This window comes from Penaeus vannamei, chromosome 39, assembly GCF_042767895.1.
Source record: "Penaeus vannamei isolate JL-2024 chromosome 39, ASM4276789v1, whole genome shotgun sequence".
Taxonomy (NCBI): Eukaryota; Metazoa; Arthropoda; class Malacostraca; order Decapoda; family Penaeidae; genus Penaeus; species Penaeus vannamei.
The window spans coordinates 21071741-21096740 of NC_091587.1; the positions used below are offsets into that span (position 1 = coordinate 21071741).

A 25000-nucleotide genomic window follows, 5' to 3' on the forward strand; every position below is an offset into this window, starting at 1 on the left:
GCGCGGCTGCGGATAACTCGACTCGACCAAGTATCGAAGCCAGCGGCACGTCTTCGAACTCCGGTGAAAGAAATGACGTCACAAATAGCTATTACACGAACACATTCGGCACCACGAAAGCCGCAAATAGCATTCACAATAACACATACAACACTACGACTACCATAAACAACATACACAGTAGCACACATAACCCAACGAATACCGGTATCAGCAGTTCGAATTTCGATACTACAGTTACGAGTGTAGTTAGTGGAGGTGCTGAGCCTGTTGGCAATCCCGTTACTGTGACTGTTAACAGAGATGTTCCCACCACAGCATCCGTTGATATTACTAATCCTGGCACCATAAGACATGAGGTTTTGGAAGTTGACGCAGTATCAGACGAACATGTGGAAGCGACATCAGATATTCTGGACGAGACGACAACAATGGCTGATATCACGCCAGTTGGTGCCGCGGTTGCTGACCTTGCTGATGCTGACGCTGAACCCACTGACGCAGCGTTGGGTGATATGGATTCAACAGAAGACGGCACAGCTACTGATGTTGCAATTCTTGACTCGACTGGCGCCATGAAAGATGTTGGGATAACAGGAAGTGACACGATTGATAGCACGACTGAAGCTGACACGACAGTTAGCATGGCGAGAGGTGACATGACTGACACAACAAATGCCGATGCAATAGAAGTCGATACTGATATAAATGCACCAAAAGTCGATGCCAATTCATATGAAACAGAAACTGAAACGACTGCTAATACTGAAGAATTTGCCATCAATACTGACGCTACTACACACACTGATGCTCCTGCCGGCAGAACAGAAGTTGACACTATCGTTAATGGAAAAGTAATTGACACGGCAGTTGAAAATGAAGTTGGCCCTACTACTGATGCAACAGAAGATTACATTCCAACAGAATTTGGCCTTATTACTGAAGCAGCAGAGGTTGGCTCTTCATTTGAGACAGCAGATGCAGACACTACTATTGTAACAACAGAAGCTGACACTGCTACTGATACAACAGAAGTCACTCCGGTTGACACAAGAATAGATTCAACAGAAGTCACTCCTGTTGACACAACAAGAATAGATACAACAGAAGTCACTCCAGTTGACACAAGAATAGATACAACAGAAGTCACTCCTGTTGACACAACAATAGATACAACAGAAGTCACTCCTGTTGACACAACAAGAATAGATACAACAGAAGTCACTCCAGTTGACACAAGAATAGATTCAACAGAAGTCACTCCTGTTGACACAACAAGAATAGATACAACAGAAGTCAATGCATCGATTGAAACATCAAAAGTTGATACAACTGTTGGCACTATGGAAGTTGACACGACTGCTAGTGCCACAAGTGTTGGAACTGTAGTTGACGCTACTGCAGAGGTTGATATAGATGGCGATGCAACTTCTGATACGAAAATATATGACACCACAACTATTGCCTCTGCAAAAGCCACCACGACGATTGGTACCACAACAGTTAACATTACTACCGTTGATACGACAGCGCTTGATACAACGACGGCCGGTACCACGCCAGTTCATGTCGCAACTACCCGTACCACGACTACTACTGCGCCGGAGGTTAATGTGGCAATCGCAGGTACTAAGGACGTCGATATAGCAACATTTAGTACGGTTCCTATTAACAACATTGCCACGGGTGATAAAACCACGACCTCTGATCTTACCCGTATAGCTGTTGGCACTGGTAATTATGGCACCACTGTTGAGATAAGCACTGCTGTTACTACGATAACGAGGAATCCCGTAACAGATGCTGGTTTAAGTGATCGTGGCACCGCTGCGGATACAGAGACTGAAAACCAAATAGAAACCTCTACTGCTGTGCATTTAGAGAGTGCGAGTACAGGAGATACTACGATAGATGGTATTGTAGGGGATACTACAGTAGATGGAATAGATGGTATTATAGGGGCTACCGTAACAGATGGTACTACCTTTACTGAAGCTGGAAACGTTGATGTTTACACCACCGCAGAAAGCTCTGTAGAGATTTACACGAACACCATCGATGCTGTAGATGTCACCACAACAAATAGTGATAATTCTACAGCTAACTCAATGCCAGTTGATGGCACAGTGCTCAAGAATAACCGTAGCTCAAAAGATCTCGACATCGACTCTACGACTGCTAATACCACTAATGTTATCAAATTCCGCGGGTCCCACACCAACCTTACGTCATCTGACATCGAAAACGTGTTCACAGCCGACGTCGAATCCAACGTAACCGAAGAAAGCACACACACCGAAGCTTCAGTGTTTGATACGACTCCTGCCGGTAACACGACGCGGCGGCAGTCAGTATTGGACCATTCAACAGGTTTCACAGTTCCTGCAACCGCCGTGGTTACTGAGGCGTCCGTTGAAACGAATGTGGTGGAGCCTGAAACAGCCAACCGAATCGAAATGAACTCAAGTGCCGAGACAACAGCTCAAAGCACAACTGTTGGCAACATATCTGCTGAAAACACAACTTTTGACAACACCTTTTTTAGGAACGAGAATGGCGAAGCGAGAGAGAATCATGTTGGGAATAACAGAAATAACAATATGACAGATTCCAAAGAAAAAGACGTTGGTAGGACACTTCTTAATAACACAGTTGCAGAATCCACAAGCATTTACAGTACAACTGTCGATGCTGTGACTAACTTTACTGCTAACACAACTGCCAACTCAGATAACACAAATGAATTAGAAGATGGCCACACAAATATTGACAACACAATCGACACAGTAGCAGCTGGAAACACAACTGATAATGCAGAAATTTCCACCACAGCTGACGTAGATCTTGAGAACATATTTTTTGACAATACAGTTGACAGCACAACTGACATTTACTTTGCAGTAAATGACACAACAATTGACAACACATATGTCAACGCAGTTGACAACGTAGCCAACTTTACAGCTCTTGACAACAGAACTGACATCGTAGCTGACAACACAAATAACGCAGCAAGTGGCATCGGTGTTGTTGACAACATAACTGATATTGGAGAATCTGAAAACACAGATGACATTGCAGAAATTGACAACATAACTGACATTGCAATAACTGACAGGAGAACTGACACTTCAGAAACTGATAACGTAACTGACATTGTAGAAACTGTCATGAGAACTGGCATTGCAATAACTGACAACTCAACTGACATCGCAGAAACTGATAACTCAACTGATATTCCAATAACTGACGACAAAACTGACATTGTAATAACTGACATTGCAATCACTGACAACACAACTGACATTGCAATCACTGACAACTCAACTGACATTGCAGAAGCTGACAACACAACTGACATTGCAATCACTGACAACTCAACTGACATTGCAATAACTGACAACTCAACTGACATTGCAATAACTGACATTGCAGCTGATAATACAACTGACATTGCAATAACTGACAACTCAACTGACATTGCAATAACTGACAACTCAACTGACATTGCAATAACTGACAACTCAACTGACATTGCAATAACTGATGACACAATTGACATTGCAGAAGCTGACGACAAAACTGACATTGCAATCACTGACAACACAACAGACATTGCAGAAGCTGATAACACAACTGACATTGCAATAACTGACAACTCAACTGACATTGCAATAACTGATAACACAACTGACATTGCAATAAGTGACAACTCAACTGACATTGCAATAAGTGACAACTCAACTGACATTGCAATCACTGACAACACAACAGACATTGCAGAAGCTGATAACACAACTGACATTGCAATAACTGACAACTCAACTGACATTGCAATATCTGATAACTCAACTGACATTGCAATAACTGATGACACAATTGACATTGCAGAATCTGACAACACAATTGACATTGCAATAACTGACAACTCAACTGATATTGCAATAACTGACAACTCAACTGACACTGCAATAACTGACAACTCAATTGACATTGCAATAACTAACACAACTGACATTGCAGAAGCTGATAACACAACTGACATTGCAATAAGTGACAACTCAACTGACATTGCAATAAGTGACAACTCAACTGACATTGCAATAACTGACAACTCAACTGACATTGCAATAACTGACAACTCAACTGACATTGCAATAACTGATGACACAATTGACATTGCAGAATCTGACAACACAATTGGCATTGCAATAACTGACAACTCAACTGATATTGCAATATCTGACAACTCAACTGACACTGCAATAACTGACAACTCAACTGACATTGCAATAACTAACACAACTGACATTGCAGAAGCTGATAACACAACTGACATTGCAATAACTGACAACTCAACTGACATTGCAATAACTGACAACTCAACTGACATTGCAATAACTGACAACTCAACTGACATTGCAATAACTGACAACTCAACTGACATTGCAATAACTGACAACTCAACTGACATTGCAATAACTGACAACTCAACTGACATTGCAATAACTGACAACTCAACTGACATTGCAGAAGCTGACAACACAACTGACATTGCAATAACTGACAACTCAACTGACATTGCAGAAGCTGACAACACAACTGACATTGCAATAACTGACAACTCAACTGACATTGCAGAAGCTGACAACACAACTGACATTGCAATAACTGACAACTCAACTGACATTGCAGCTGACAACACAACTGACATTGCAATAACTGACAACTCAACTGACATTGCAGAAGCTGACAACACAACTGACATTGCAATAACTGACAACTCAACTGACATTGCAGAAGCTGACAACACAACTGACATTGCAATAACTGACAACTCAACTGACAACACAACTGACATTGCAATAACTGACAACTCAACTGACATTGCAGCTGACAACACAACTGACATTGCAATAACTGACAACTCAACTGACATTGCAGAAGCTGACAACACAACTGACATTGCAATAACTGACAACTCAACTGACATTGCAGAAGCTGACAACACAACTGACATTGCAATAACTGACAACTCAACTGACATTGCAGAAGCTGACAACACAACTGACATTGCAATAACTGACAACACAACTGACATTGCAATAACTGACAACTCAACTGACATTGCAGAAGCTGACAACACAACTGACATTGCAATAACTGACAACTCAACTGACATTGCAGCTGACAACACAACTGACATTGCAATAACTGACAACTCAACTGACATTGCAGAAGCTGACAACACAACTGACATTGCAATAACTGACAACTCAACTGACATTGCAGAAGCTGACAACACAACTGACATTGCAATAACTGACAACTCAACTGACATTGCAGAAGCTGACAACACAACTGACATTGCAATAACTGACAACACAACTGACATTGCAATAACTGACAACTCAACTGACATTGCAGAAACTGACAACACAATTAACATTGCAATAAATGACAATAGAATTGATATTGCAATAACTGACAACTCAACTGACATTGCAATAACTGACAACTCAACTGACATTGCAGAAGCTGACAATACAACTGACATTGCAATAACCGACAACACAACTGACATTTCAGAGACTGACAACACAACTGACATTGTAATAACTGACAACACAACTGACATTACAATAACTGACAACACAATTGACATTGCAATAACTGACAACACAACTGACATTGCAGAGACTGACAGCACAACTGACATTGCAGAAGCTGACAACACAACTGACATTGCAGAAGCTGACAACACAACTGACATTGCAATAACTGACAATAGAACTGACATTGCAATAATTGACAAGACAACTGACATTGCAGAAACTGACAACACAACTGACCTTACAGAAATAGACAACACAACTAGTATTGTAGCACCTGACAACATAACTCTCAATGATAATATTGACATCATAGGTATTAAAACCACAACTGTTAATCCTGCAGTTGACTTCAACAGTACAGCTGACAGAAATAGTGTCAACGAAACTAGCTTTACAAATCCTGATGAAGCATTCAAAAATACCAGAAATGCCATTGGTGTCAGTGACGACGTAACTGCTAGTACCATCAACAACCCCCTTCCAACATCCACGCCTTTTATCAGAACAACAATCAGTGCTTTAGCCTTCAATAGTCCAACGATCGGGACTACAATAGTTAGTAATAAAGCTAGTGAAACCACGAAAGCTAGTAGTACCACCACTGAAACCACGCCAGTTACTAGTACCACCATTAAAACCAAGACCCCAAGTACAACCACTGAAACCACAGTAGCTAGCACCACCATCCAGCTACCAGTTTTTGAGGGCGGTATCAGCTCTGGCACCACGGACTCATCAACACCTGGCTCTTCTACTTTGGAATCCGTTAATTTGGAAATTGACGAATCGCCGAATCGGAGAACAACTGAGAAGAGTGCAGCCGGTTAGTAAATTATGAAGTTCATTGATTGTTTGTGTGTGCGTGTGTCAGAGAGAGAGAGAGAGAGAGAGAGAGAGAGAGAGAGAGAGAGAGAGAGAGAGAGAGAGAGAGAGAGAGGGAGAGGGAGAGGGAGAGAGAGAGAGAGAGAGGGGGGGGGGGAGAGAGGAGAGATAGAGAGATAGATAGATAGAGAGAGAGAGGTCATATACCAATGAGATTAATTATTTATTTATTATCAGAATGCCGTTTCAGACTACTTACAACCACCTCATGAAAAATAATAAAGAAGTGATAAAATAAGTAGAATTCCGCTTATGAATTCAGTATCTTATGATCTTGGCTTCAAGGGACTCAGAAAGTGTTTCTTTTCTGATGAACACAAATAGCAACATCATTATTGTTTATGTAATGCGATATGCGAGCCAGGGTCTGGGCAAGGGGTGAAATTCAGGACCCTATCGCAGCTGCAGGAACAGAACTCTTGACCGTGCCACGCATCTCAAAAAGTCTCACAGTTAAGATGCGACAAACGGCTAACGCGCTGTGGGAATGTCGTATTTTATGACTGTTCTAGTTTCAGAAAATAGACTTCGACCAACCAGTCAATCTTCAAGTTCTTCCTCCTTTTCTTACACCTGTTGGAATGTCGTGTTCGTAAAAAAAAATTCTCATGTTTAAGGGCGTACGGCAAGGTCGGTTTGCGTAGGTATTTACTTACTGCTCAATAACTTAGGTATATAGCTACTGCTCAATGATACAGGTATATACTTACTGCTCAGTAGCGGCAACACAAGCTATTCAAAATCCTGATATATTTACCGAAAGAACTTAGCCGGCACATACGCTGGAGTTACCTTTAGACTAGCATAGGTTTTGTTTATTCGTTTTAGTGTCAGTTGTTTCACGGCGCAACTTGGCATGCTATTCGTGCTCGGGGGTGAAACACCTGGATTGCAGTACCAGATTCTTCAAGACTTCAGGCTGTTGATTTTTGCATATTGCTTCGTGATGTCGGAATAGGTCACGAGACTAAAATCTTGTACAGTGGACGAGTGCAGGACCACTTGCAACAGAACACCCCAGACCCGCATAAAGGAAGGGACAATAACGCCATTTTTAAAATGTTCAGGAGACGCGATGCAAGCTGTTCAGCATCTTGTCTGTCAATCATAAACGTCCCTTGATCTTAGACAGAATGTGTGTCCCTTCTTGTGCTGAACGCCTAAACGAATGTACGTTCGTGACATTTAAAAAAATGTTTAGTATCGTATCCTAAGTAAATAGTACCAAAGTTGAGGCTTACTCGAGAGAAGAGTCGAGACACTAAAAGATGATTAGAGGACACAATCATGATGTAAACAATGCATTGAATCACTATATTAATAATAATAATGAAAGATAAGTACATTCTTTTAATAAAACTCGCTGAGCGTCCCTTTTCATGCCATCAATATTATCGACTCGGTCGCCCACCCATTCTCAGTGGAGCGTAGTCACATGGAAATAGTGATATCCAACACAAATGGATCTTCCCGACTTGCTGCGAGCGTCCGTTCTACATGCCAAGCCTCTATGCTTATGTGAGCATTGATAGCCCTTGTGTTCTCGGTCTGCCTTTGGGAGGACAAATAAATGAGAGCATTTACTCACTTGAAGAATATCCACGTCACTGTAAAACGGACCCTGAGTAAACGAAACATGTGGAAAGAATAAGATGCAAACATGGAAACGGACGGAGCAGGTGGTCAATTCCCGTTCACTGGTGTTATAGATACAATCATTATGGAACATTTATCGCTGAGAGAACGATGAAATGCAGACTATGCATCCATGGAACGGCTAGCCACAGCGTTCTTCTGAGAGTCAGCTGCTAATCCAGTACACTCCAATTTTTCTTCCTACTATAACGTCTATTGAAGAGGACGGATACCTTGGCTAAGCAGATCAATAACAACACGACCCTGTCATTATTGTGGGACCCTTTTCAACCTTTTTCAACCCTTCCATGAACACAAACACATACACGGTAAAATCAAAATGGATAACCCTCTTCGATTTTACAGTCTGAAACACCATGGACCAATGTTTCAAAATTAAGCAAGCACTTACTCAAATGACTGTGACCTTATGCCCGTTTCCTTGACCATTCACCGATAGCGATGCCAACTGTTTGACCAATAAAAACATGAGAATCTGATTTCTTATATTTAGAGCCAAACTATTTCTTGCAGTTATACGGTAGTTGTAACACCCTAGTATAATCCCCTGATGTTCTCCGCAGTCGCTGAATTACTTATAGATAGACATGGATATAAATATAAATAGGCACTTACATTTATACTTATAATCATATCTAAGCACGTATCCCATTTTTCCAGAGAACAACTTCGCTCGAAAAGGATTCTGTTGCTTAGCTCCTCTCTCCTGCAGACCACCAAACGTCTGTCTCAACTGTATTTGCAGAGCAGGGTACGTGATGCTTTTTCTTCCTTTTTCCTTTATTAATGATAGCTTTCATCCCTTCCCCCTATTTAATTGTATCTATACTTCCTTTCGCTCTTGTGCCCTTAATTTCCTACTTTACTTTTCTTGTGACTCTTTAGTTTTATCTAAACATTTTGAAATACTCCATTCTCCTTTTTCAGCTTTCTCTTTTTTCTCTCTCATACCCCACTACGCTTCTTCTAAACGTTACAGATCAGCCAATCCAAGCTCTACAGTTGCATCTGTTCAATATTTCATCGTTTTAAGTAATATATGTGCCCATTTACCTTTCGAAGAACCAGTCATTAAAGTTATGCAGTGATATTTCCAGTTTCATTACTGACAATAATACACGTCAATATCTTTCCAATCTGCTGATGCCAACTCTTAGTGACATCGGATATGCATACATAAACTACACATGGGATTCTTGTACGTGAGACTCCCACGTATACAAAACATCAGCAACAAAAGGGCAGTTTATGCCTCTTATCCATATTCAACATATAATCCAAGAAATGACGATAAGTAGGTTTCACAGCTCAAGTTCTCCCAGCGACGAGCAAAACACCATAAAAAAAATATTAATAAATAAATAAACCCGTGATCCGTTAGCTTCAGAATTATTTTCCCCGAAATGCTGATAAAATGAAAATCCACAGCAGAGTACATCCCTCTCCGAAGTGCATTATTCCGCAAAAAGAACCTCTTTTATCTCTCAGAAAAAGATGGAGCGTTTCGCGTAAGGCATGTTTGCACGTTCGAGAGGTTGAAACTCCGTAGCCCTCCGTTTCCTGGCTTGATTAGCCCCCAGCAGTCTGAGGACATCACATGGGCTTTCCCAGGAACAGAATGTGATCGCGACTTGACATCACCATCATGGGCGAACAGGCACCCGTCAAGATGAACAGTGAACAGTGAACAGTCCAAGATGAAAGGTTGATTCAGCCAAATGTCCAGCCCCAGTGGAATAGTGATAAAGACATGTTGCTACGAAAATGAAAATTGGGAAGTCAGTTACCAGGAAAGGATGTTAAGAATATAGTTTTAGGAGGTCTAAAATTGACTTTGAGAGACTCAAAAAAGAGTCTCTCTCTCTCTCACCTAGTTATTCGTTTGCAATCCCCACCGTGCTAACCACACCAATGAAAAAATATATAACTAAATTGGTTAAACACTAACCAAACATAACTGACATGCTTAACTTCTCTTCCTCAGCCCAACCTCCTCTCCTCCCCATTCTCTCTCTCTCTCTCTCTCTCCCCCCCCTCTCTCTCTTTCTCCCTCTCTCCCTCCCTCTTTCCCTCTCTTCCTCCCTCCCTCCCTCCCCCTCTCTCTCTCTCTCTCTCTCTCTCTCTCTCTCTCTCTCTCTCTCTCTCTCTCTCTCTCTCTCTCTCTCTCTCTCTCTCTCTCTCTCTCTCTCTCTCTCTCCTCCCTCCCTCCCTCCCTCCCTCCCTCCCTCCCTCCCTCCCTCTCTCTCCCTCCCTCCCTCCTTCCCTCTCTCCACCCTCCCTCCCCCCCCTCTCTCTCTCCACTCCCTAGTTATTCGTATGCAATCCCCACCGTGCAAACCACACCAACTGACATGCTTAACTTCTCCTCCTCAGGCCATCCTCCTCTCCTCCCCCTTCTCTAGTCGTCCCAACGAAGGAAGACGACTTCCCCGACCTGCACGACAACAGCAGCAGGGGCCACGGGGACGCCTGCGGACCCTGGGCCAAGTGCGGGGGCGACCTCACGTGCACGAACAGCACGTGCATCTGCCCCGAGTACGTGCCCGGTGCTTTCGCCGTGAGACTGTGCCTGTCTCGTTCTCGTTCTGTCTGTTTGTCTCTTTCTTTCTTCCTCCACACACTCACACACATGCATATATATATATATATATATATATATATATATATATATATATATATATATATATATATATATGTGTGTGTGTGTGTGTGTGTGTGTGTGTGTGTGTGTGTGTGTGCCTGTATGTGTGTGTGTGTGTGTGTCTGTATGTGTGTGTGTGTGTGTGTGTGTGTGTGTGTGTGTGTGTGTGTGTGTGTGTGTGTGTGTGTGTGTGTGTGTGTGTGTGTGTGTGTGTGTGTGTGTGTGTGTGTGTGTGTGTGTGTGTGTGGTCAGGTGCGTACGTGCGTGCTTGTGTAACTGAAAATATGATGATTTGAATTGCATGTGTATTGTAATTATAATAATAATTATCACTTGATCTTTACTATATGATATTTAGGATCATAATGGAAACGGTTATCGTTATGATAATAATAACATTAACTATCAAGCACTAACATTGTTCAGATTATTATAGGATACTGAGTAGATATTCATTATTGCAATAATCTATATAATTCTATCATAATTAATAATATATATCTTTTTTATTACGCAATTTGCTGTGTTGTGGATTTTGCACAAGAAACAATATATAGTCATAGATCTAGCAAACTATTGGTAAATTATAATACTTAGTCAGATCTCCACAAAGACCTGCTTATGAAACGACTACTTTACCTTGAACAATAAAGACCCATCAAGATCCTACCTTGCATGCAACATTGCAACCTCCTAATTCTCTCCTTTCCCCTTCCTCAGGTCCGACTGCACCTACAGTGAAACCGGCAACAGGTGTGACTGCGAATTCTTTAACTTCACTTTGCTATTGTTGTATGGCTTGGCTGTATTTCTGGTCCTGCTGCTGATCCTCTTGATAAGACTTCTCGTAAGGTGTGTTGGTTTGATTGTGTTTTGAATTATTGTCTAGCAAGAAGAACGGAAAAGTGTATGCCAGATATATGTGTTAAAAGCTCAATCATTACTTTCTATCAGATCCCAAAATCTTTGTACACAATTGCAGTATATAGTGAATATATTTAAATATATTGTTTCCCCTTTTAACATATTCATCTTTATTTCTCTCTTTCTATTGTTGTATAAATAAAATAGGCTATTCTTAATGTTGGAGTTATAGCATGCTCTTGATAGTTATACCGTGACAATCCTTTTTTTTATTCTTTCGTCCAAATATGATTCACAAAACACCAGCTGACACGAATAAGTCATTTCAACGCCGTCACGTATAACTTCTTACTCCTATTCGTGACATGTAACTTTCCACCAATCAGTAAAGGCGCAAACACGAAACTTTATTCATTCTACAAAGTTGTTATTATAGATACTGCTCCAGAACAACCGTGGTGACTTCGCCAGCAGAATCTTACTCAACCAAGAATCAGGCCACAACACAACGCAATCACGTGACTCGTCCTTCAACAGCAAGTCAAGGCAACCAGTCATATGGGTAAGAAAGTGGGTGAAAGAGAGGGAGGGAGAGAGGGAGAGGGAGAGGGAGAGAGAGAGAGAGAGAGAGAGACAGAGAGACAGAGAGACAGAGAGACAGAGACAGACAGACAGAGACAGAGACAGAGAGAATGAGAGAAAGTATATATATCTTAACACACAATAGTTACCACGTTTTTCTGTCGACCTCCTCTTGTTGCAATAAATCAGCAAACCTTCCCTAAAACCGGTCGTCTCTTCCAGCCCCCAAACCGAGATCCCAGGCCAAATAGCCATCACAGCCGAGGAACTTCCCTCCCCCGACTTCTACTACCCTCCTTCCCACGTGAATCGCCGCGCCTCCCTCCCGAAACTGGTCTCGTCCTTGGAGCCGCAAGCACCTGAAGAAGTCACGAGTCCCACAAGCCCCATGCGCCCTTCTACGGCAGGTCCTCGCAGCGTATCCTTGGCGCCGCCCATGTTCCCGGGAGACTACAGATTCAGCCCTGTGGAAACCGTGCCTCGGAGACCCCACGTGCTGCCGCCGCTAAGGACTTCCACTCGGCCGCCCAAGCTCTCAGACATTCCTTGAAGGTATGTGGTCTAGATCCTTGAAGATTGTGCACTGGTGTTGTCAGTGTTTGGTACTCGGTTGTCAGCCTGCATATGCCTTCTTTAACTGAATGTGGGACTCTACATTCACTGTCTACATTAACTCAACATTCAGTTTTGATTTATCACATTTTCTTTTCCAATCTGTACGTTATAAAGACTTTCTAACTATATTTTCTTCTCTCTGGTAGTTTATTTTCTCCATTCTACTGTTTACTGTTATATCTACTCGCTTTTTTTTTCCTGTCATTAACCAGTAAACCGAATTCTAACTTGTGCATGATGTAGTCGTTCCATTTGCTCCACACGATATGGTACAAGATCGTGACCGTAGACTGACACGTTGTTCATGTTCGTTCCTTCTTTATAAAGTTAAGGACATTCTTGGCTCAGTTAAGTATACAGTGAACCCTCGTTTTTCGCCGGGGGTTACGTTCCAAAAAGAACCCGTGATAGGCGAAATCCGTGAAGTAGTAACCTTTATTTTTTTTACAATTATTATACAATGAAATCCTCTACAATACATTGAAACCAAAGAACAAAACCTTTTTACAGGCCCAAGCATTTGTTTAACAAATAAAAGTACTGTATAAAGTTTTTTTTTTTTTTTTTTTTTTTTTTTTTTTTTTTTTTTTTTTTTTTTTTACAAATAACTACTGTACTGTAAAATAATAATTTTAATCATCAGTACGAACTGAAGGCTTCATGGTTTTAGAGAAAATTTGCAAACTTAAATTTGGCAAGCTGTTTTACGTACATGTACATATTAATCCATAACGTTATTGACACGCAGGTAGAGAATCCCTTTCCGACTTTGTAGCGACTTGTAGTTAGATCGCCGACAACCACGTGACTGAACGGCAACATCGCCGACAGTCGTTATTCCGAATCGAAATATCATCAAATAAGCACAAATGACTTTATAGAAGCAATTTTCATCTCGCAGTAAGGGAAGGTATTTGGTCAGTAATATGTAATTAAGGACATTTATTCAAAGGTTTTAAGTAAATTAAATATATTCAGTCAGCCGGAACAAATTATAGCATAGAGATTGTGAGCAACAGTCTTCAAAAAGTCCTCGTAGTTGATAATGAGATTTCGTCTATCGTTCCCTAGCTTATACTTGTTCCACTCCCACATCGACCCAATCGTATGCTTCCAGGCCGAATTTTTATTATTATTATTATTATTATTATTATTTGACATTTATGACGAATGGCGTGTCCATCTCTTTTCGAAAGGGCAGCGTCGAGAGGGTAGCCACACGTGCACTTATGAATGATGGTGCTTCCTCAGAATCCTCTGCTCTTTACTTGATGTTCTATACGTTCTTCAGTGCTTTGCGGTGGATGGCAGTGACTGTGGATTTCTCCTCAAGCACATATCCTCATCTTCCCCTCCTTATGCATCAGAAGGGGGTCACAGTTTCCCTTTGTTTATCAACAATATACGCGTAACCATCCACCACTGTTTCCTTCTTCCTCTCGATATTCTTTATGAACTCCAGTGTTATATTCATTGGGATGAAAGTGACGCTTTTTATGTTTTGAAGTAGAAAACAGGTACAGTGTACATCATTGCCAAAAAAAGCATTTTGCATGACTTTGTTGCATTTCACTTCATGGAAAATAAAGTAACACTATGCTTGTAGTATGTCTGGTATATTTCTTGAGAACGAAATGCGGGACTGTTAATCATCAACACTTATCTGCTGGGCCTCTGTAAAATGGAAGAAAAAAAATGGAATCTTGTGATCGTCTCCGCATTTTCTGTTCTCAATTGTTTCCTAAAAAGCCAATCACTTAAGAAAATACAATCCTGCCTATGTGTTAAGCCTCGTTCACAACCGGCCGTACTTCCACTCTACGATATTTTAACGGAAAAAAACACCAAGGAACTCACGGGCAACGTAGGTTCTACAACTTCCAGAAAGGAGCCATGGCCGCTCGTTGCCCTTGCTCCCGACGCACGGAACACGCGAGGAACATGCAGGTCAGCCGTGCGTTTTTTTTTCCACTTATCATTGAAATAAAACCGTTTGTCCAAGTCGCTCGTCGCCGCAAGGTGGACGGAAATTGATCAGAAGTTTCCCGCGAGCGTGAAGCAAGACGGGCGCACCACAACCTACGAAGTAAACAGAACGACCGAGCACTGATGGGGTATAAAAAGGTGTACCCAACCCGCGCGTTTCACTTATTTCACTCGTGAAAAGAAGCACTAATCTCTCCCTCACTCATGAAAGGAAGCAAACCTCTTTCCCTCACTCATAAAGGGAAGCATGTGTCTCTCCCTCACTCGTGAAAGGAAGCTCATGCCTCTCCCTCACTCGCGAAGGGAACACACGTCTCTCCCTCACTCACAAAGGGAAGCACACGTCTCTCCTTCACTCATGAATTGAAGTGCATGTCTGTCACTCATGAAAGAAACTTTAATGTCTCTCCCTCACTCGCAAAAGGAAACACATGACTCTCCCTCACTCATGAAAAGAATACATGCGTCTCCCTCAATCATGAGAGGAATACATACGTCTCTCCCTCACTCATGAAAGGATTTTACATGCCTCTCCCTCACTTATGAAAGTAATACGCATACTTACCTCTTACGCTCAAACTTTCTTTACTCCCCCCCCCCTCCCACACACAAAGACTCGGATCTTAAGTCTGGCACATGGACCCCATAGGCCTACCCCATTGCCAGAGGGACTGAAGAAATGGAGTGCTAAGGAGCATATGAATGGCTCTTTTGGGATTGGAGATGGAAGTTGAAGGACCGGTTTTTGTTCATAATTAGGGTCATTGTAATTGTTATTATTGTTTTTATCATTATTATTATGATGATGGTGAAGCACATTCTGTCTTTATATGCGTTCATTTAACACCTAAAATCGACAAAGGACGGACGGCAATTGCGTCCAAGCGAGCGTTGACATTGCGAGGGATGTAAGAGTAACGCATGTGCACCGCATTTTCACCGTGCAGTCCTTTCTGCTCATATATCGTAAGTGTGTCTGTCGTGCAGCTGTCGCAAGACTGCCGTACTTCCTCCTTACTACCACTACGAGGTATGAACGTACCAAAACGCAAGTGTTGCTGCGAGCTTCTTACGTCACTCTCAAGGGCAGCCCGTCACGATTACGTCGCTCTTACTCCCGCCTTACGAATTTACCGCTACTTTTTTTTTGCCTCCACATCCTCTACGACTCTCACCTTAGGCAATAAAACGCAGTCGCACGATTAAAAAATCCATGAGTGCGGTTGTGATCGAGGCTTTACATCAACAGCGACTCGCTATGGCCTTTCCTTCTCTTTTACCCTCTAGTACACGGAGACAATTCTTTCTCTCTGGTTAGAGCATCTAACTTGTTTACTTATGGTACTTGTACTAATTTAAGCAATAAACCACTCATCTCTCGACTCCCTCGGAGTTTCCAAACAATGCTTCACAACCTTTATTTGCCGTCACCTAAGGACGTCTTAGTTTCCGAAGCCCTTCTTTCTTCTAACCCCACTGCCATAGTGTAATTCAGCCTTCATCGTGGCAACTGTATACGGTACCTCCACAAACATCACTTTCCCTATCCCAGACTTCACTTTACCCAGTTAGCTGATCACATCCATCCTTATTACCACTTTAATACCATCTTTCAATTCATCTATCTATCTATGTCTCTCTCTATATATATCTAGTACCAAGGATCTGACATGTCGGACCCCTTTCACTATCAACTCCACTTCTTTGGTACAGTACACTCACACTTTATCTTCTAACGACTGCCACATGGATCTTCCTCATACTTTCAACATTACGTAGATTGATAACACTAGTCGAACGATCAGAAAAAACGCTAGAGTTTTTATCCTTATTTCCCCTACTAGTACCTCCCACTACGGGCATGGAATTCGAATTGTCCTGAGGCCCATCCAACCACAGCTCCTGCTGATCCTCCTGCAGCAACCAAAGTAGCTACTTCCTTCTCACCTTGCAGACAAAATTCTGATTCTATCAAGTAAATTATTCACATCTATTAATTCAACGTCCTATATCTACTGTAACAACATCGACATCCTATCTGGAATGCCGGTTATAATCGCTAGCTTTATAGCTCTCTCTGAACTTTCTCCACTCCATCCACCTAACTCCACTAACCTCCTTTTTTCACTAGCAAATACATCCACCGCATGCTCTTCGGCCTTCCATATGCGTCGAACATCCTTTGTGCAGACGCCTCTTTCAATTTACTCTATCTTCCCAGCCTCCTCTTGATCCCCTTGCTCATATCAAAGCCGTGCGAGTGCAAGCGTCAAGAACGAGATGAGCTTTAGACTCGTGACGCTTCACTGATTCATTCGCTCCTCTGGCTAAATTACACAAATAACAGACTCCTCTACCTCTTTTAACCAGAACCATACATGAAAAGCAGTCACAGCCTAACTTTGAGAATCTCATCTACCGAAACAAACACATATAAAGAAGAATGGGAGCTCCTTTAAACATAAGATATTTATACTTTATGTTGCCTCTTCCCTACTGTTGGCCCCCACGCGGCCACTTGACTTGTCAATCACCGATCTCGCCGGTTAATTATTATCAATATATGTACTTTTCGAAATTACCAGATACCAACAGAATAGAAAAAACACAGCGCCACTCCTGTGATCTAAGTGATATATTAGGAGTACATATACTCCTCATATTCTTGGCAAGATTGTAGTTACATCTTAAACATTTCTTCGTTTCGATATACCCATGTATGTTTTCGTTTTCACTATGTAAGGTTCTGATCATCTATAGTGAAGAACTTCTGTTCTGTTAAGAGGCAAGGGTAGTGTATCCATGATTTTTCCGCGGTTATTAATACATGTAGTCAGTCAGTAAACCTGATATTTCACTTCATCTTTATTGCTGCTTCTACTGCAAGATGTGTATTTAACGGCCAAGATGTGAATTTACACCGAGTGATTTTTCCTTCCTTATTCCCACACGAATCAGAGTGCCATTACCTGGACTCCATCCATAAACTGCAGATCAATAGTTTTAGCAATACTCTTCTTGTTCCTTTTTCCCAAGGTTGATATCGGATTCACATTTTGCATGCTGATCAGGTTGGCACACTCAAGGCTGGAGCTATCTAGCTTGTGAAATTTCGGTGAAGTGGGACCCTGCATGGTTGACTGTGGTCACCTCAGCTTAGGTCAGTCCGTCTCTCTTTAGCTCCAAATTAGTGTTGTATATTTGTATTAATATACCAGCCAGATCATTACTCTGAAGCGATATGCTAGCTTAGTGGAAATGCTTAGCCGAAATGCATTATATGTACTTGATCAACATTTTTCTGGTCTTTACCTGTGTGCTTTTTTTCTATGTTATGTACTCCTGACTAGATTTTTAACCAATCTTTCCAGTAGACCATCTCAGGCCAGGAAATAGATTTGGCAAATTGAAAATGCTTTCTTTGTGATTTAAACTTTCCCAAAGTAGATTTTCTCTTAATTTTTTCTCTCCTTTATTCATGGAATTATTAAGACATGATTGCTTTTACCTTCTTACCATATCTCTTGGTTAGGAAAAGGGCATTACCTATCTATTTCTAACACTTTCAGCCATATAACATCCTGACTATCCCTCATCTTTTCTTCAAGCTTGGTTTAGCCTACTCTAAGTTATGCATGCTAAATATTTGTATGCATGTTTATGCCTGGCGGCTACAATTGTTGTGGAGAAATAGCCAATCAAAAGTAGGCTTAAAGCCTCTCTTTGCCTTCATTGTCTAAGAAACTATTTATGTAGCAGCCAAAACCATAAAGACAATCTTATTTTTTCCTTGTTTCTGATATTTCCCTCAAGCGGCTGACACTGCATGCGCTCCAAGTTGTTTGGTTTAGCATGAGGGGCTCCTGTCATGATTAGGTTAAATGCAGTATTATTTCTGTTCCTCCTTGTTCAGCTTTCTGACAAAGGGCTTTGATTATTTTTTCACACACCCCATATATACATACATATATTTATACAGTATAACCATACATATGTATATGTATATTAGGCATGCGCATGCACACGCACACACACACACACACACACACACACACACACACACACACACACACACACACACACACACACACACACACACACACATATACACACACATATACACACACACATACACACACACATACACTCACACATACACTCACACATACACTCACACATACACTCACACATACACTCACACACACACACACACACACACACACACACACACACACACACACACACACACACACACACACACACACACACACACACACACACACACACACACACACACAAAATTTATATAAACCAATATATGCCTCTAATATAACAAGATAATTCTGGACATACAGTGACAGTAAGGTGCTAATAAGTTTACTGAGGCTTTACATATACATATGTGCCTAATACATATATAATAAAACTGATGTGTACTCAGTCTGCTAAAATTGCATAGTAAAGAGTGTAGGAAATTGATATATCAACTACAGTTACAGATTTATTCAAACTTTGGTTGATGGGAAGGAAGTGCAATATTTACAACACAAATAATGACATAATAAAATTTATGATAGTTATACAGAAATTAGTTATGATCTCTAGTATTGTGCATTCCTTAATAAACAACGGTGGAAAGAATGAGGTGCAAAATATCAATTAAAAAAGGACATTTTGAACCATAAATCCTACTTACATGATTTGTTTATAATTTGTAATCACTCTTTTTAATATAGAAGTGCTTTGAATGAATGATGAAAGATGAAAACCAATTCATATACAAAACATAAAATGAAATATGCATACATGACATTGTTTTAATGGAGATGGGATTAGCTCAACTTAATACTCACTAGCTACTCTACTAATTTTTTTTGTTCTTTTTTTATTTGTCAAAGTTCACTAATTCAAGAAAAATATACTTTCTTCCTATTTCATCTAATTATAAGCATGACACATTAGCAAAACTGAAATGGACTAAACGTGAAAAGAAAAGACTTTGCAGCCTTCATCGAAAAGATATACACTCATATATTCAAGATCTGCTGTGCTTCATTTAAATGTCTATTTCAAATATGAATGATCATTTTGGGACTCGTCCTTCTGAGATGTGTTGAGAATATAATCCATATGTATATAAACGTCAGTTTAATAATTCAGATGACTGTACATCATGTTGCATAAGAGCAAACATGATTAAAACTTTCACTGCTTACTTTAGTTAAAAGTTTTGTGATGTTTGTTGCCACCACCGTAAACCTGTCATCCCCATTAGTGGTACATGTCATTTGAATGTTGTATGTTGACTGATTCATTCACTGTGACATGCTTGGACTTCCAGGTCTTGGGATGCATTCTCATATAAAACAAACTAGAGGAAAATCAGTCAACCATGTGGGTATATATAAAAATATCTTCCATATTTAACCTTACAATATTTATCTGGTTATGCCTGGCTGACCATAATATACAAATAACCAAATAATACTTCAGGAAGCACAGATCATTTAGAAGACTTTGCATCAGCCTGAACGCTATCTCCTCACTCCTATCAAAAAAATATTACCAATATCTCCCACTCACAGAAAAAATCTGTAATATGGACATAATGATTGTGACATTATCAGCATAATGAACATAGCTGGAAATACAGATAAAATTTCCTTGAAGAAAATGATGTCCCTCAGGGAGCCAAATATGTAGAATCTAAATATGTAAGATAAATGTCGAAGAAAGGGCATACAAGAGGTAAAAATTATTTTCAACAAAGTCTTCAATCATAACAAAACAACATAGAAAGATTATGTGCTAAACTACATCACTTCATTCTTACTTGTTTCAGTCTGCTTAATTAGGAAGACTAAGACATGACCAGTACCTTTCTCAACACCACTAGCACAAGAAATAAGAGGACATGATATATAACAAGGAGGGATAAAAAAAAAAGGAGAGAGATGATCAAGATATCCCTTTCCATCTATTCAAATACTTCTTTGTTACACAAAGAACACCACTTCATCATCCAGCACCATCTGATTTTTTCTTCTTCACAACCAAATCCTCTGATTAATCAAGTTCACAGGTTGGACTTAGTTAAGCTATTTATTTTTAAATACTCTTTCATTCATCCATCTATGATCCTTTTCATAAAATAAAAGCACATTTTAACCCAAGCAGCTTCTGTTACTTAGTTTAAAAAAATGATTAATGTTTAAATACAGGTCAACATCCAATAGCTATAAAAATTCAATAAACTGTAAAGTAATACACAACCGTAAAAGATGTATTAGCAAAAGGCTTTAAAAATGTCTTTAAAAAAATTATCTGTAAATAAGAGTCGTCTGCACTGCGCACGAAGAAGCCACTTTTCAGATTCTATTTCACAGGTCACACTTCTCCTTTTCTATTTCTTCCTGTCTCCTTCAGCGGTGTGAGGAGGAGGAGGAGGGAGAAGAAGAAGCAGCTGAAACGACCCACTGCATGATGGCTGTGTCTCGACCCCCAGTGGAGATGAGTCGTGAGTCGTCGTGCAAGTACCCGACAGCTGTTACGTGACTGCTGTGCCCGCCATACTCATAGCATCGTGCCTGGAAAAAAGGGTAATAAGTAACTTAAGTTGTCATTTGATGGACAAAGATTTGCAACATTTATAAAGACATTGTAAATATTTACTATATAAATGCCTCTTTCTTGAGAAGGGGTGTATACAAGTATAAGGGTGGCATTGTGAACTAAACTGAAATTTTTTAATGTGTATAGAGGTTTGGTGCTTAAATAAAAATTATATATTTGATTATATATAAAGATCTAAGGTTTTTACTGACATCCTTTCTTTTATTAACATATTATTCAATACAAGATCCTTCACTCCCAGTTGGATACCCTTATGAATGTTAAGAATGCTGATGAATCTAACATTTGGATTTCTTACTTTGCATTTCAAAAGTTTCTCTAAAAGAAGGAAAACCTGAAACAGGCTGATGCTGGAGGAGCATTGGTTCTACCATTCTAACATTTAAATTGGTCTGTTAGTTTGGAGTTCTAATTTTTGGAATGTGTTACAGCAGGTAGTGACAATAATTTGGGAAAAACAACCATGCATTGTTTGCTATTACCTACAATCAACTAAAAAACTAAAACCCAATCACTATATCCTATTCTTAAGTATTCATTAGTATACATATGTTATATATAAAAATGTATGTCTGTGTTTATGGACGTATGCATGTTTTTGTAAGATGAAAAAAAAAAAGTATATGTATAACAAAAACTAATCTTACCTTTTGATTGGAAGCAGGGAAGGCAAACACCTTCACTTTCCCAAAATCATCACCAGTAGCCAGCAATGAGGACTGGTTGGCTTTAGCACAGGTGTTGATGTCTGTGCCATCAGCTCCCTCAGGCCAGATGCCTAGGGTTGAGAAGTTGAGAGTGCAGGTGTTGCTTGCCCATTCCACATCTCGCATCTGCGATGTTTGTACAATTTGGCGGCACAGGCCAGCATTCCCTGGGGAAGAATATTGAATGTGAACTGACAGAAATTGCATTTTTTTCATATAACTGCAAACATGTATTATATTTAATTAAAGATAGGTTGAAAAATACAGTAATAGTAAGAATAGGCATAAAATATAATCAATCACTTACAAAATAGCAGTTCATAATCGCCTGAATTTGACTGCAGGAACTGGCTGTCAGCAGACCAATCTAGATGAGTCACAAAACTCGAGTGACCCTGAAAATAGATTCGAAAGGGTTAATCTACAAAGAAAACCTGGACAGACATGTACTTACAGGTAACAGTTCTACAATATTTTCCAACATATATATCGTAAATCCAGTAAGAAAAGAATAATAATCCAATTTCATGCCTGGTTTACCAATAAAGCATAAGTAAATAAGCCTTGAAAATCTACCATTGAGAGAAAAAAAAAAACATCCCATTAGCGTACAACACTAAAATAACAGTGAACACAAAACCTTCCCACACACACCATCACACTCCATATCAAAAAAAGCATTTGCAAAGGGACACATTCAGCTTGTATGCACTTGTAATAAGGGTAATAAGGTATGATGCTTACCACTGATGATATGCTTTGGTACCTGGCTTTTCTAGTCTTAGCCTTTAGTATGCATGAAAAGAGAAGCCTCATGATGGTTAAATTGCGAGACAGAACTTTCACTCTTCCTCAAAGACAAAAATCATACTAACATAATTCCTTAATCCTGAGACAATCTATAAGTAGTTGCTAAAATAAGGGAATAAACATACCTGGCATCTACCAATTCTAGTGTATTTGCGGCAATCTTCTGATACTTGGTAGACGTAGATGTTGTTATCCCTAGAGCCTACAGCAAGATATTGTCCACTTGGAGAAAATCTGAGAACCTGTGTATGAAAAACTTATAATCAAATTCAGGGAAAGAGAGAAAAGACAATTAAATAATAGAATTTGATATCCACTGCAAATATCAAGCTTGCTTACATAGCAATGATTATAAATTATTTCTTTTTCAATACCTTTTTGATTGTTAAAAATACAACTTTATCATTTTCAATTGTAGAACACAAATCAAAAATACCTGTATCGGCTCATTTCCATCTTGGTGCTGTGAATACATTTCTCGGGTTTCTGAATCCATGACGAACCAACGGCCACTAGTTGTACCGATGATTACTATTTCCCCATTATTGGAAAAGGCAGCAGACTGGGCATGTTCCTGAAGCAATTTGAGAAATAACAATTTGCTTAAAATATATGAATTCATATCTCACAAATTAAAAGCTCAGAAAATGTTAAAGCTTTGCAATTAACTCCAATATATTAAAAAAAATTCACACTTCTTACCCCAATGTCCTTGCTCCAAACAATAGTGTGAGCCATGGTGTCCCACAGGTAACAGGTACGGTCATATCCTGCTGTCAGGAACTGCTGCTGGCTAGGATGAGGAGCTAGAGCCCACAGTTCCTCAGTGTGGCCCTACAGAGAATAATAATCATGATATTGATGATATTACTACAACTGCTAATATAATAAGAGGACAGAGAGGAAGCAGCAGAAGGAAAAAGAGAAGAACCAATGAAAGCAGCCTCTATAAAATATAGTAAAATGGAATACATAAGTACTAACCCAAAGCCATAACTGTCTATGTTAAATTTTCCTTCAAATTCTATCTCTTTGTTGATGATGAAAAGGTTTAGGCAGCCCAACAGCAAAAAGCATTCTTCTCTTTAATAAATGATTAAGATTCATCTTAAAAGGAAATCATGAAATAAAAGACATCTACTTACTTGCATAACTGGTCTGAGGGGAAAAGTGAATGTTCCTCCAAGAACGCAATTCCTGGTTGTACCTACGACCAACTGTGTCCCTCGGCCTGAGGTTACCACACGTGGGGCACCAAATTGCTCAGAAACCTTAAAATGAAAAATAGCAATAATATATTATCAACGTTACTAAGATGGATGATGATAATAGAATAAAAACTATAATGCAATCATAATAATTATATTGCTATTATTATTATTATTATTATCAATATCATTACTTTTACGATTATAATGGTAAAAATCATAACAAAAACAATATTAAAGATTTAATTAAAACCATAATACTTAGCATCAATTTCATACTCAACATAAATAATTAACAATAAAAAAAAGGTTACCTCAATCACATTGCCAGTGCGCTCCAGATCACGATCCCATTCAATGATGCGTCCGTCCTTCCCTCCGGTGATGATGGCTCCATCCTTCTGCACCAAGATGGAGAACACTGGGCCCTCATGTGCTCCCCGAACCATCTTGCACACAGTATTGCCTCCTATAAAACATTACAGCGGTGATATAGACAGGAAAATGTGTAAAGGAAGAATGATAATAATGAAAGACTGATTTACTTCCTCTGGTTTTCAAGAAATTTTTGATTTTCTAATATCAAAATAAGATTCATAGAATCATCTTAAAGAAATATGATAGAAGGTTCTCTTTTATAAAAATCCTCCAAGAAATATATTGTAAGGTGATCGACACTAACCTCGTTGCCAGATGAGCAGGTTGCCATTTGAGTCACCTGAAATGACATTTCCTGTGTCGGTGAAGGAGATAGAAGTGACATACTTGGGTCGTTCCCTGTTCTCAAAGATACCCATTCGT

The 25000-nt window shown here is 39.9% G+C and overlaps 2 protein-coding genes across 27 annotated transcripts in view; one reads left to right on the top strand and one right to left on the bottom strand.

Annotated features, from left to right (window-relative positions):
• LOC113808610 (serine-rich adhesin for platelets) overlaps positions 1–12793 on the top strand; it is a 13545-nt gene extending 752 nt beyond the window's left edge. Inside the window, exons 2-7 of the mRNA XM_070116881.1 lie at positions 1–6438; positions 8814–8904; positions 10527–10688; positions 11515–11646; positions 12095–12220; positions 12463–12793. The exon at positions 1–6438 is cut by the window's left edge and continues 6 nt beyond it. Coding sequence (XP_069972982.1) covers positions 1–6438; positions 8814–8904; positions 10527–10688; positions 11515–11646; positions 12095–12220; positions 12463–12790 — 7277 coding nt within the window. The 3' untranslated portion in view covers positions 12791–12793. The remainder of the gene's footprint in view (positions 6439–8813; positions 8905–10526; positions 10689–11514; positions 11647–12094; positions 12221–12462) is intronic.
• Positions 12794–19329: 6536 nt separating this feature from the next.
• LOC113808617 (echinoderm microtubule-associated protein-like 2) overlaps positions 19330–25000 on the bottom strand; it is a 192423-nt gene continuing 186752 nt past the window's right edge. For 19 of the 26 annotated variants that reach the window (XM_070116974.1, XM_070116971.1, XM_070116966.1 and 16 more), the window contains 10 exons: positions 24882–25000; positions 24514–24668; positions 24137–24262; positions 23694–23825; positions 23428–23565; positions 23117–23233; positions 22926–22967; positions 22489–22576; positions 22122–22348; positions 19330–21428 (listed from right to left, as the gene is read on the bottom strand). The exon at positions 24882–25000 is cut by the window's right edge and continues 116 nt beyond it. In XM_070116974.1, coding sequence (XP_069973075.1) covers positions 21264–21428; positions 22122–22348; positions 22489–22576; positions 22926–22967; positions 23117–23233; positions 23428–23565; positions 23694–23825; positions 24137–24262; positions 24514–24668; positions 24882–25000 — 1309 coding nt within the window. In that variant the 3' untranslated portion in view covers positions 19330–21263. The remainder of the gene's footprint in view (positions 21429–22121; positions 22349–22488; positions 22577–22925; positions 22968–23116; positions 23234–23427; positions 23566–23693; positions 23826–24136; positions 24263–24513; positions 24669–24881) is intronic. The other 7 variants (XM_070116975.1, XM_070116972.1, XM_070116970.1 and 4 more) reach the window with 1 other exon arrangement.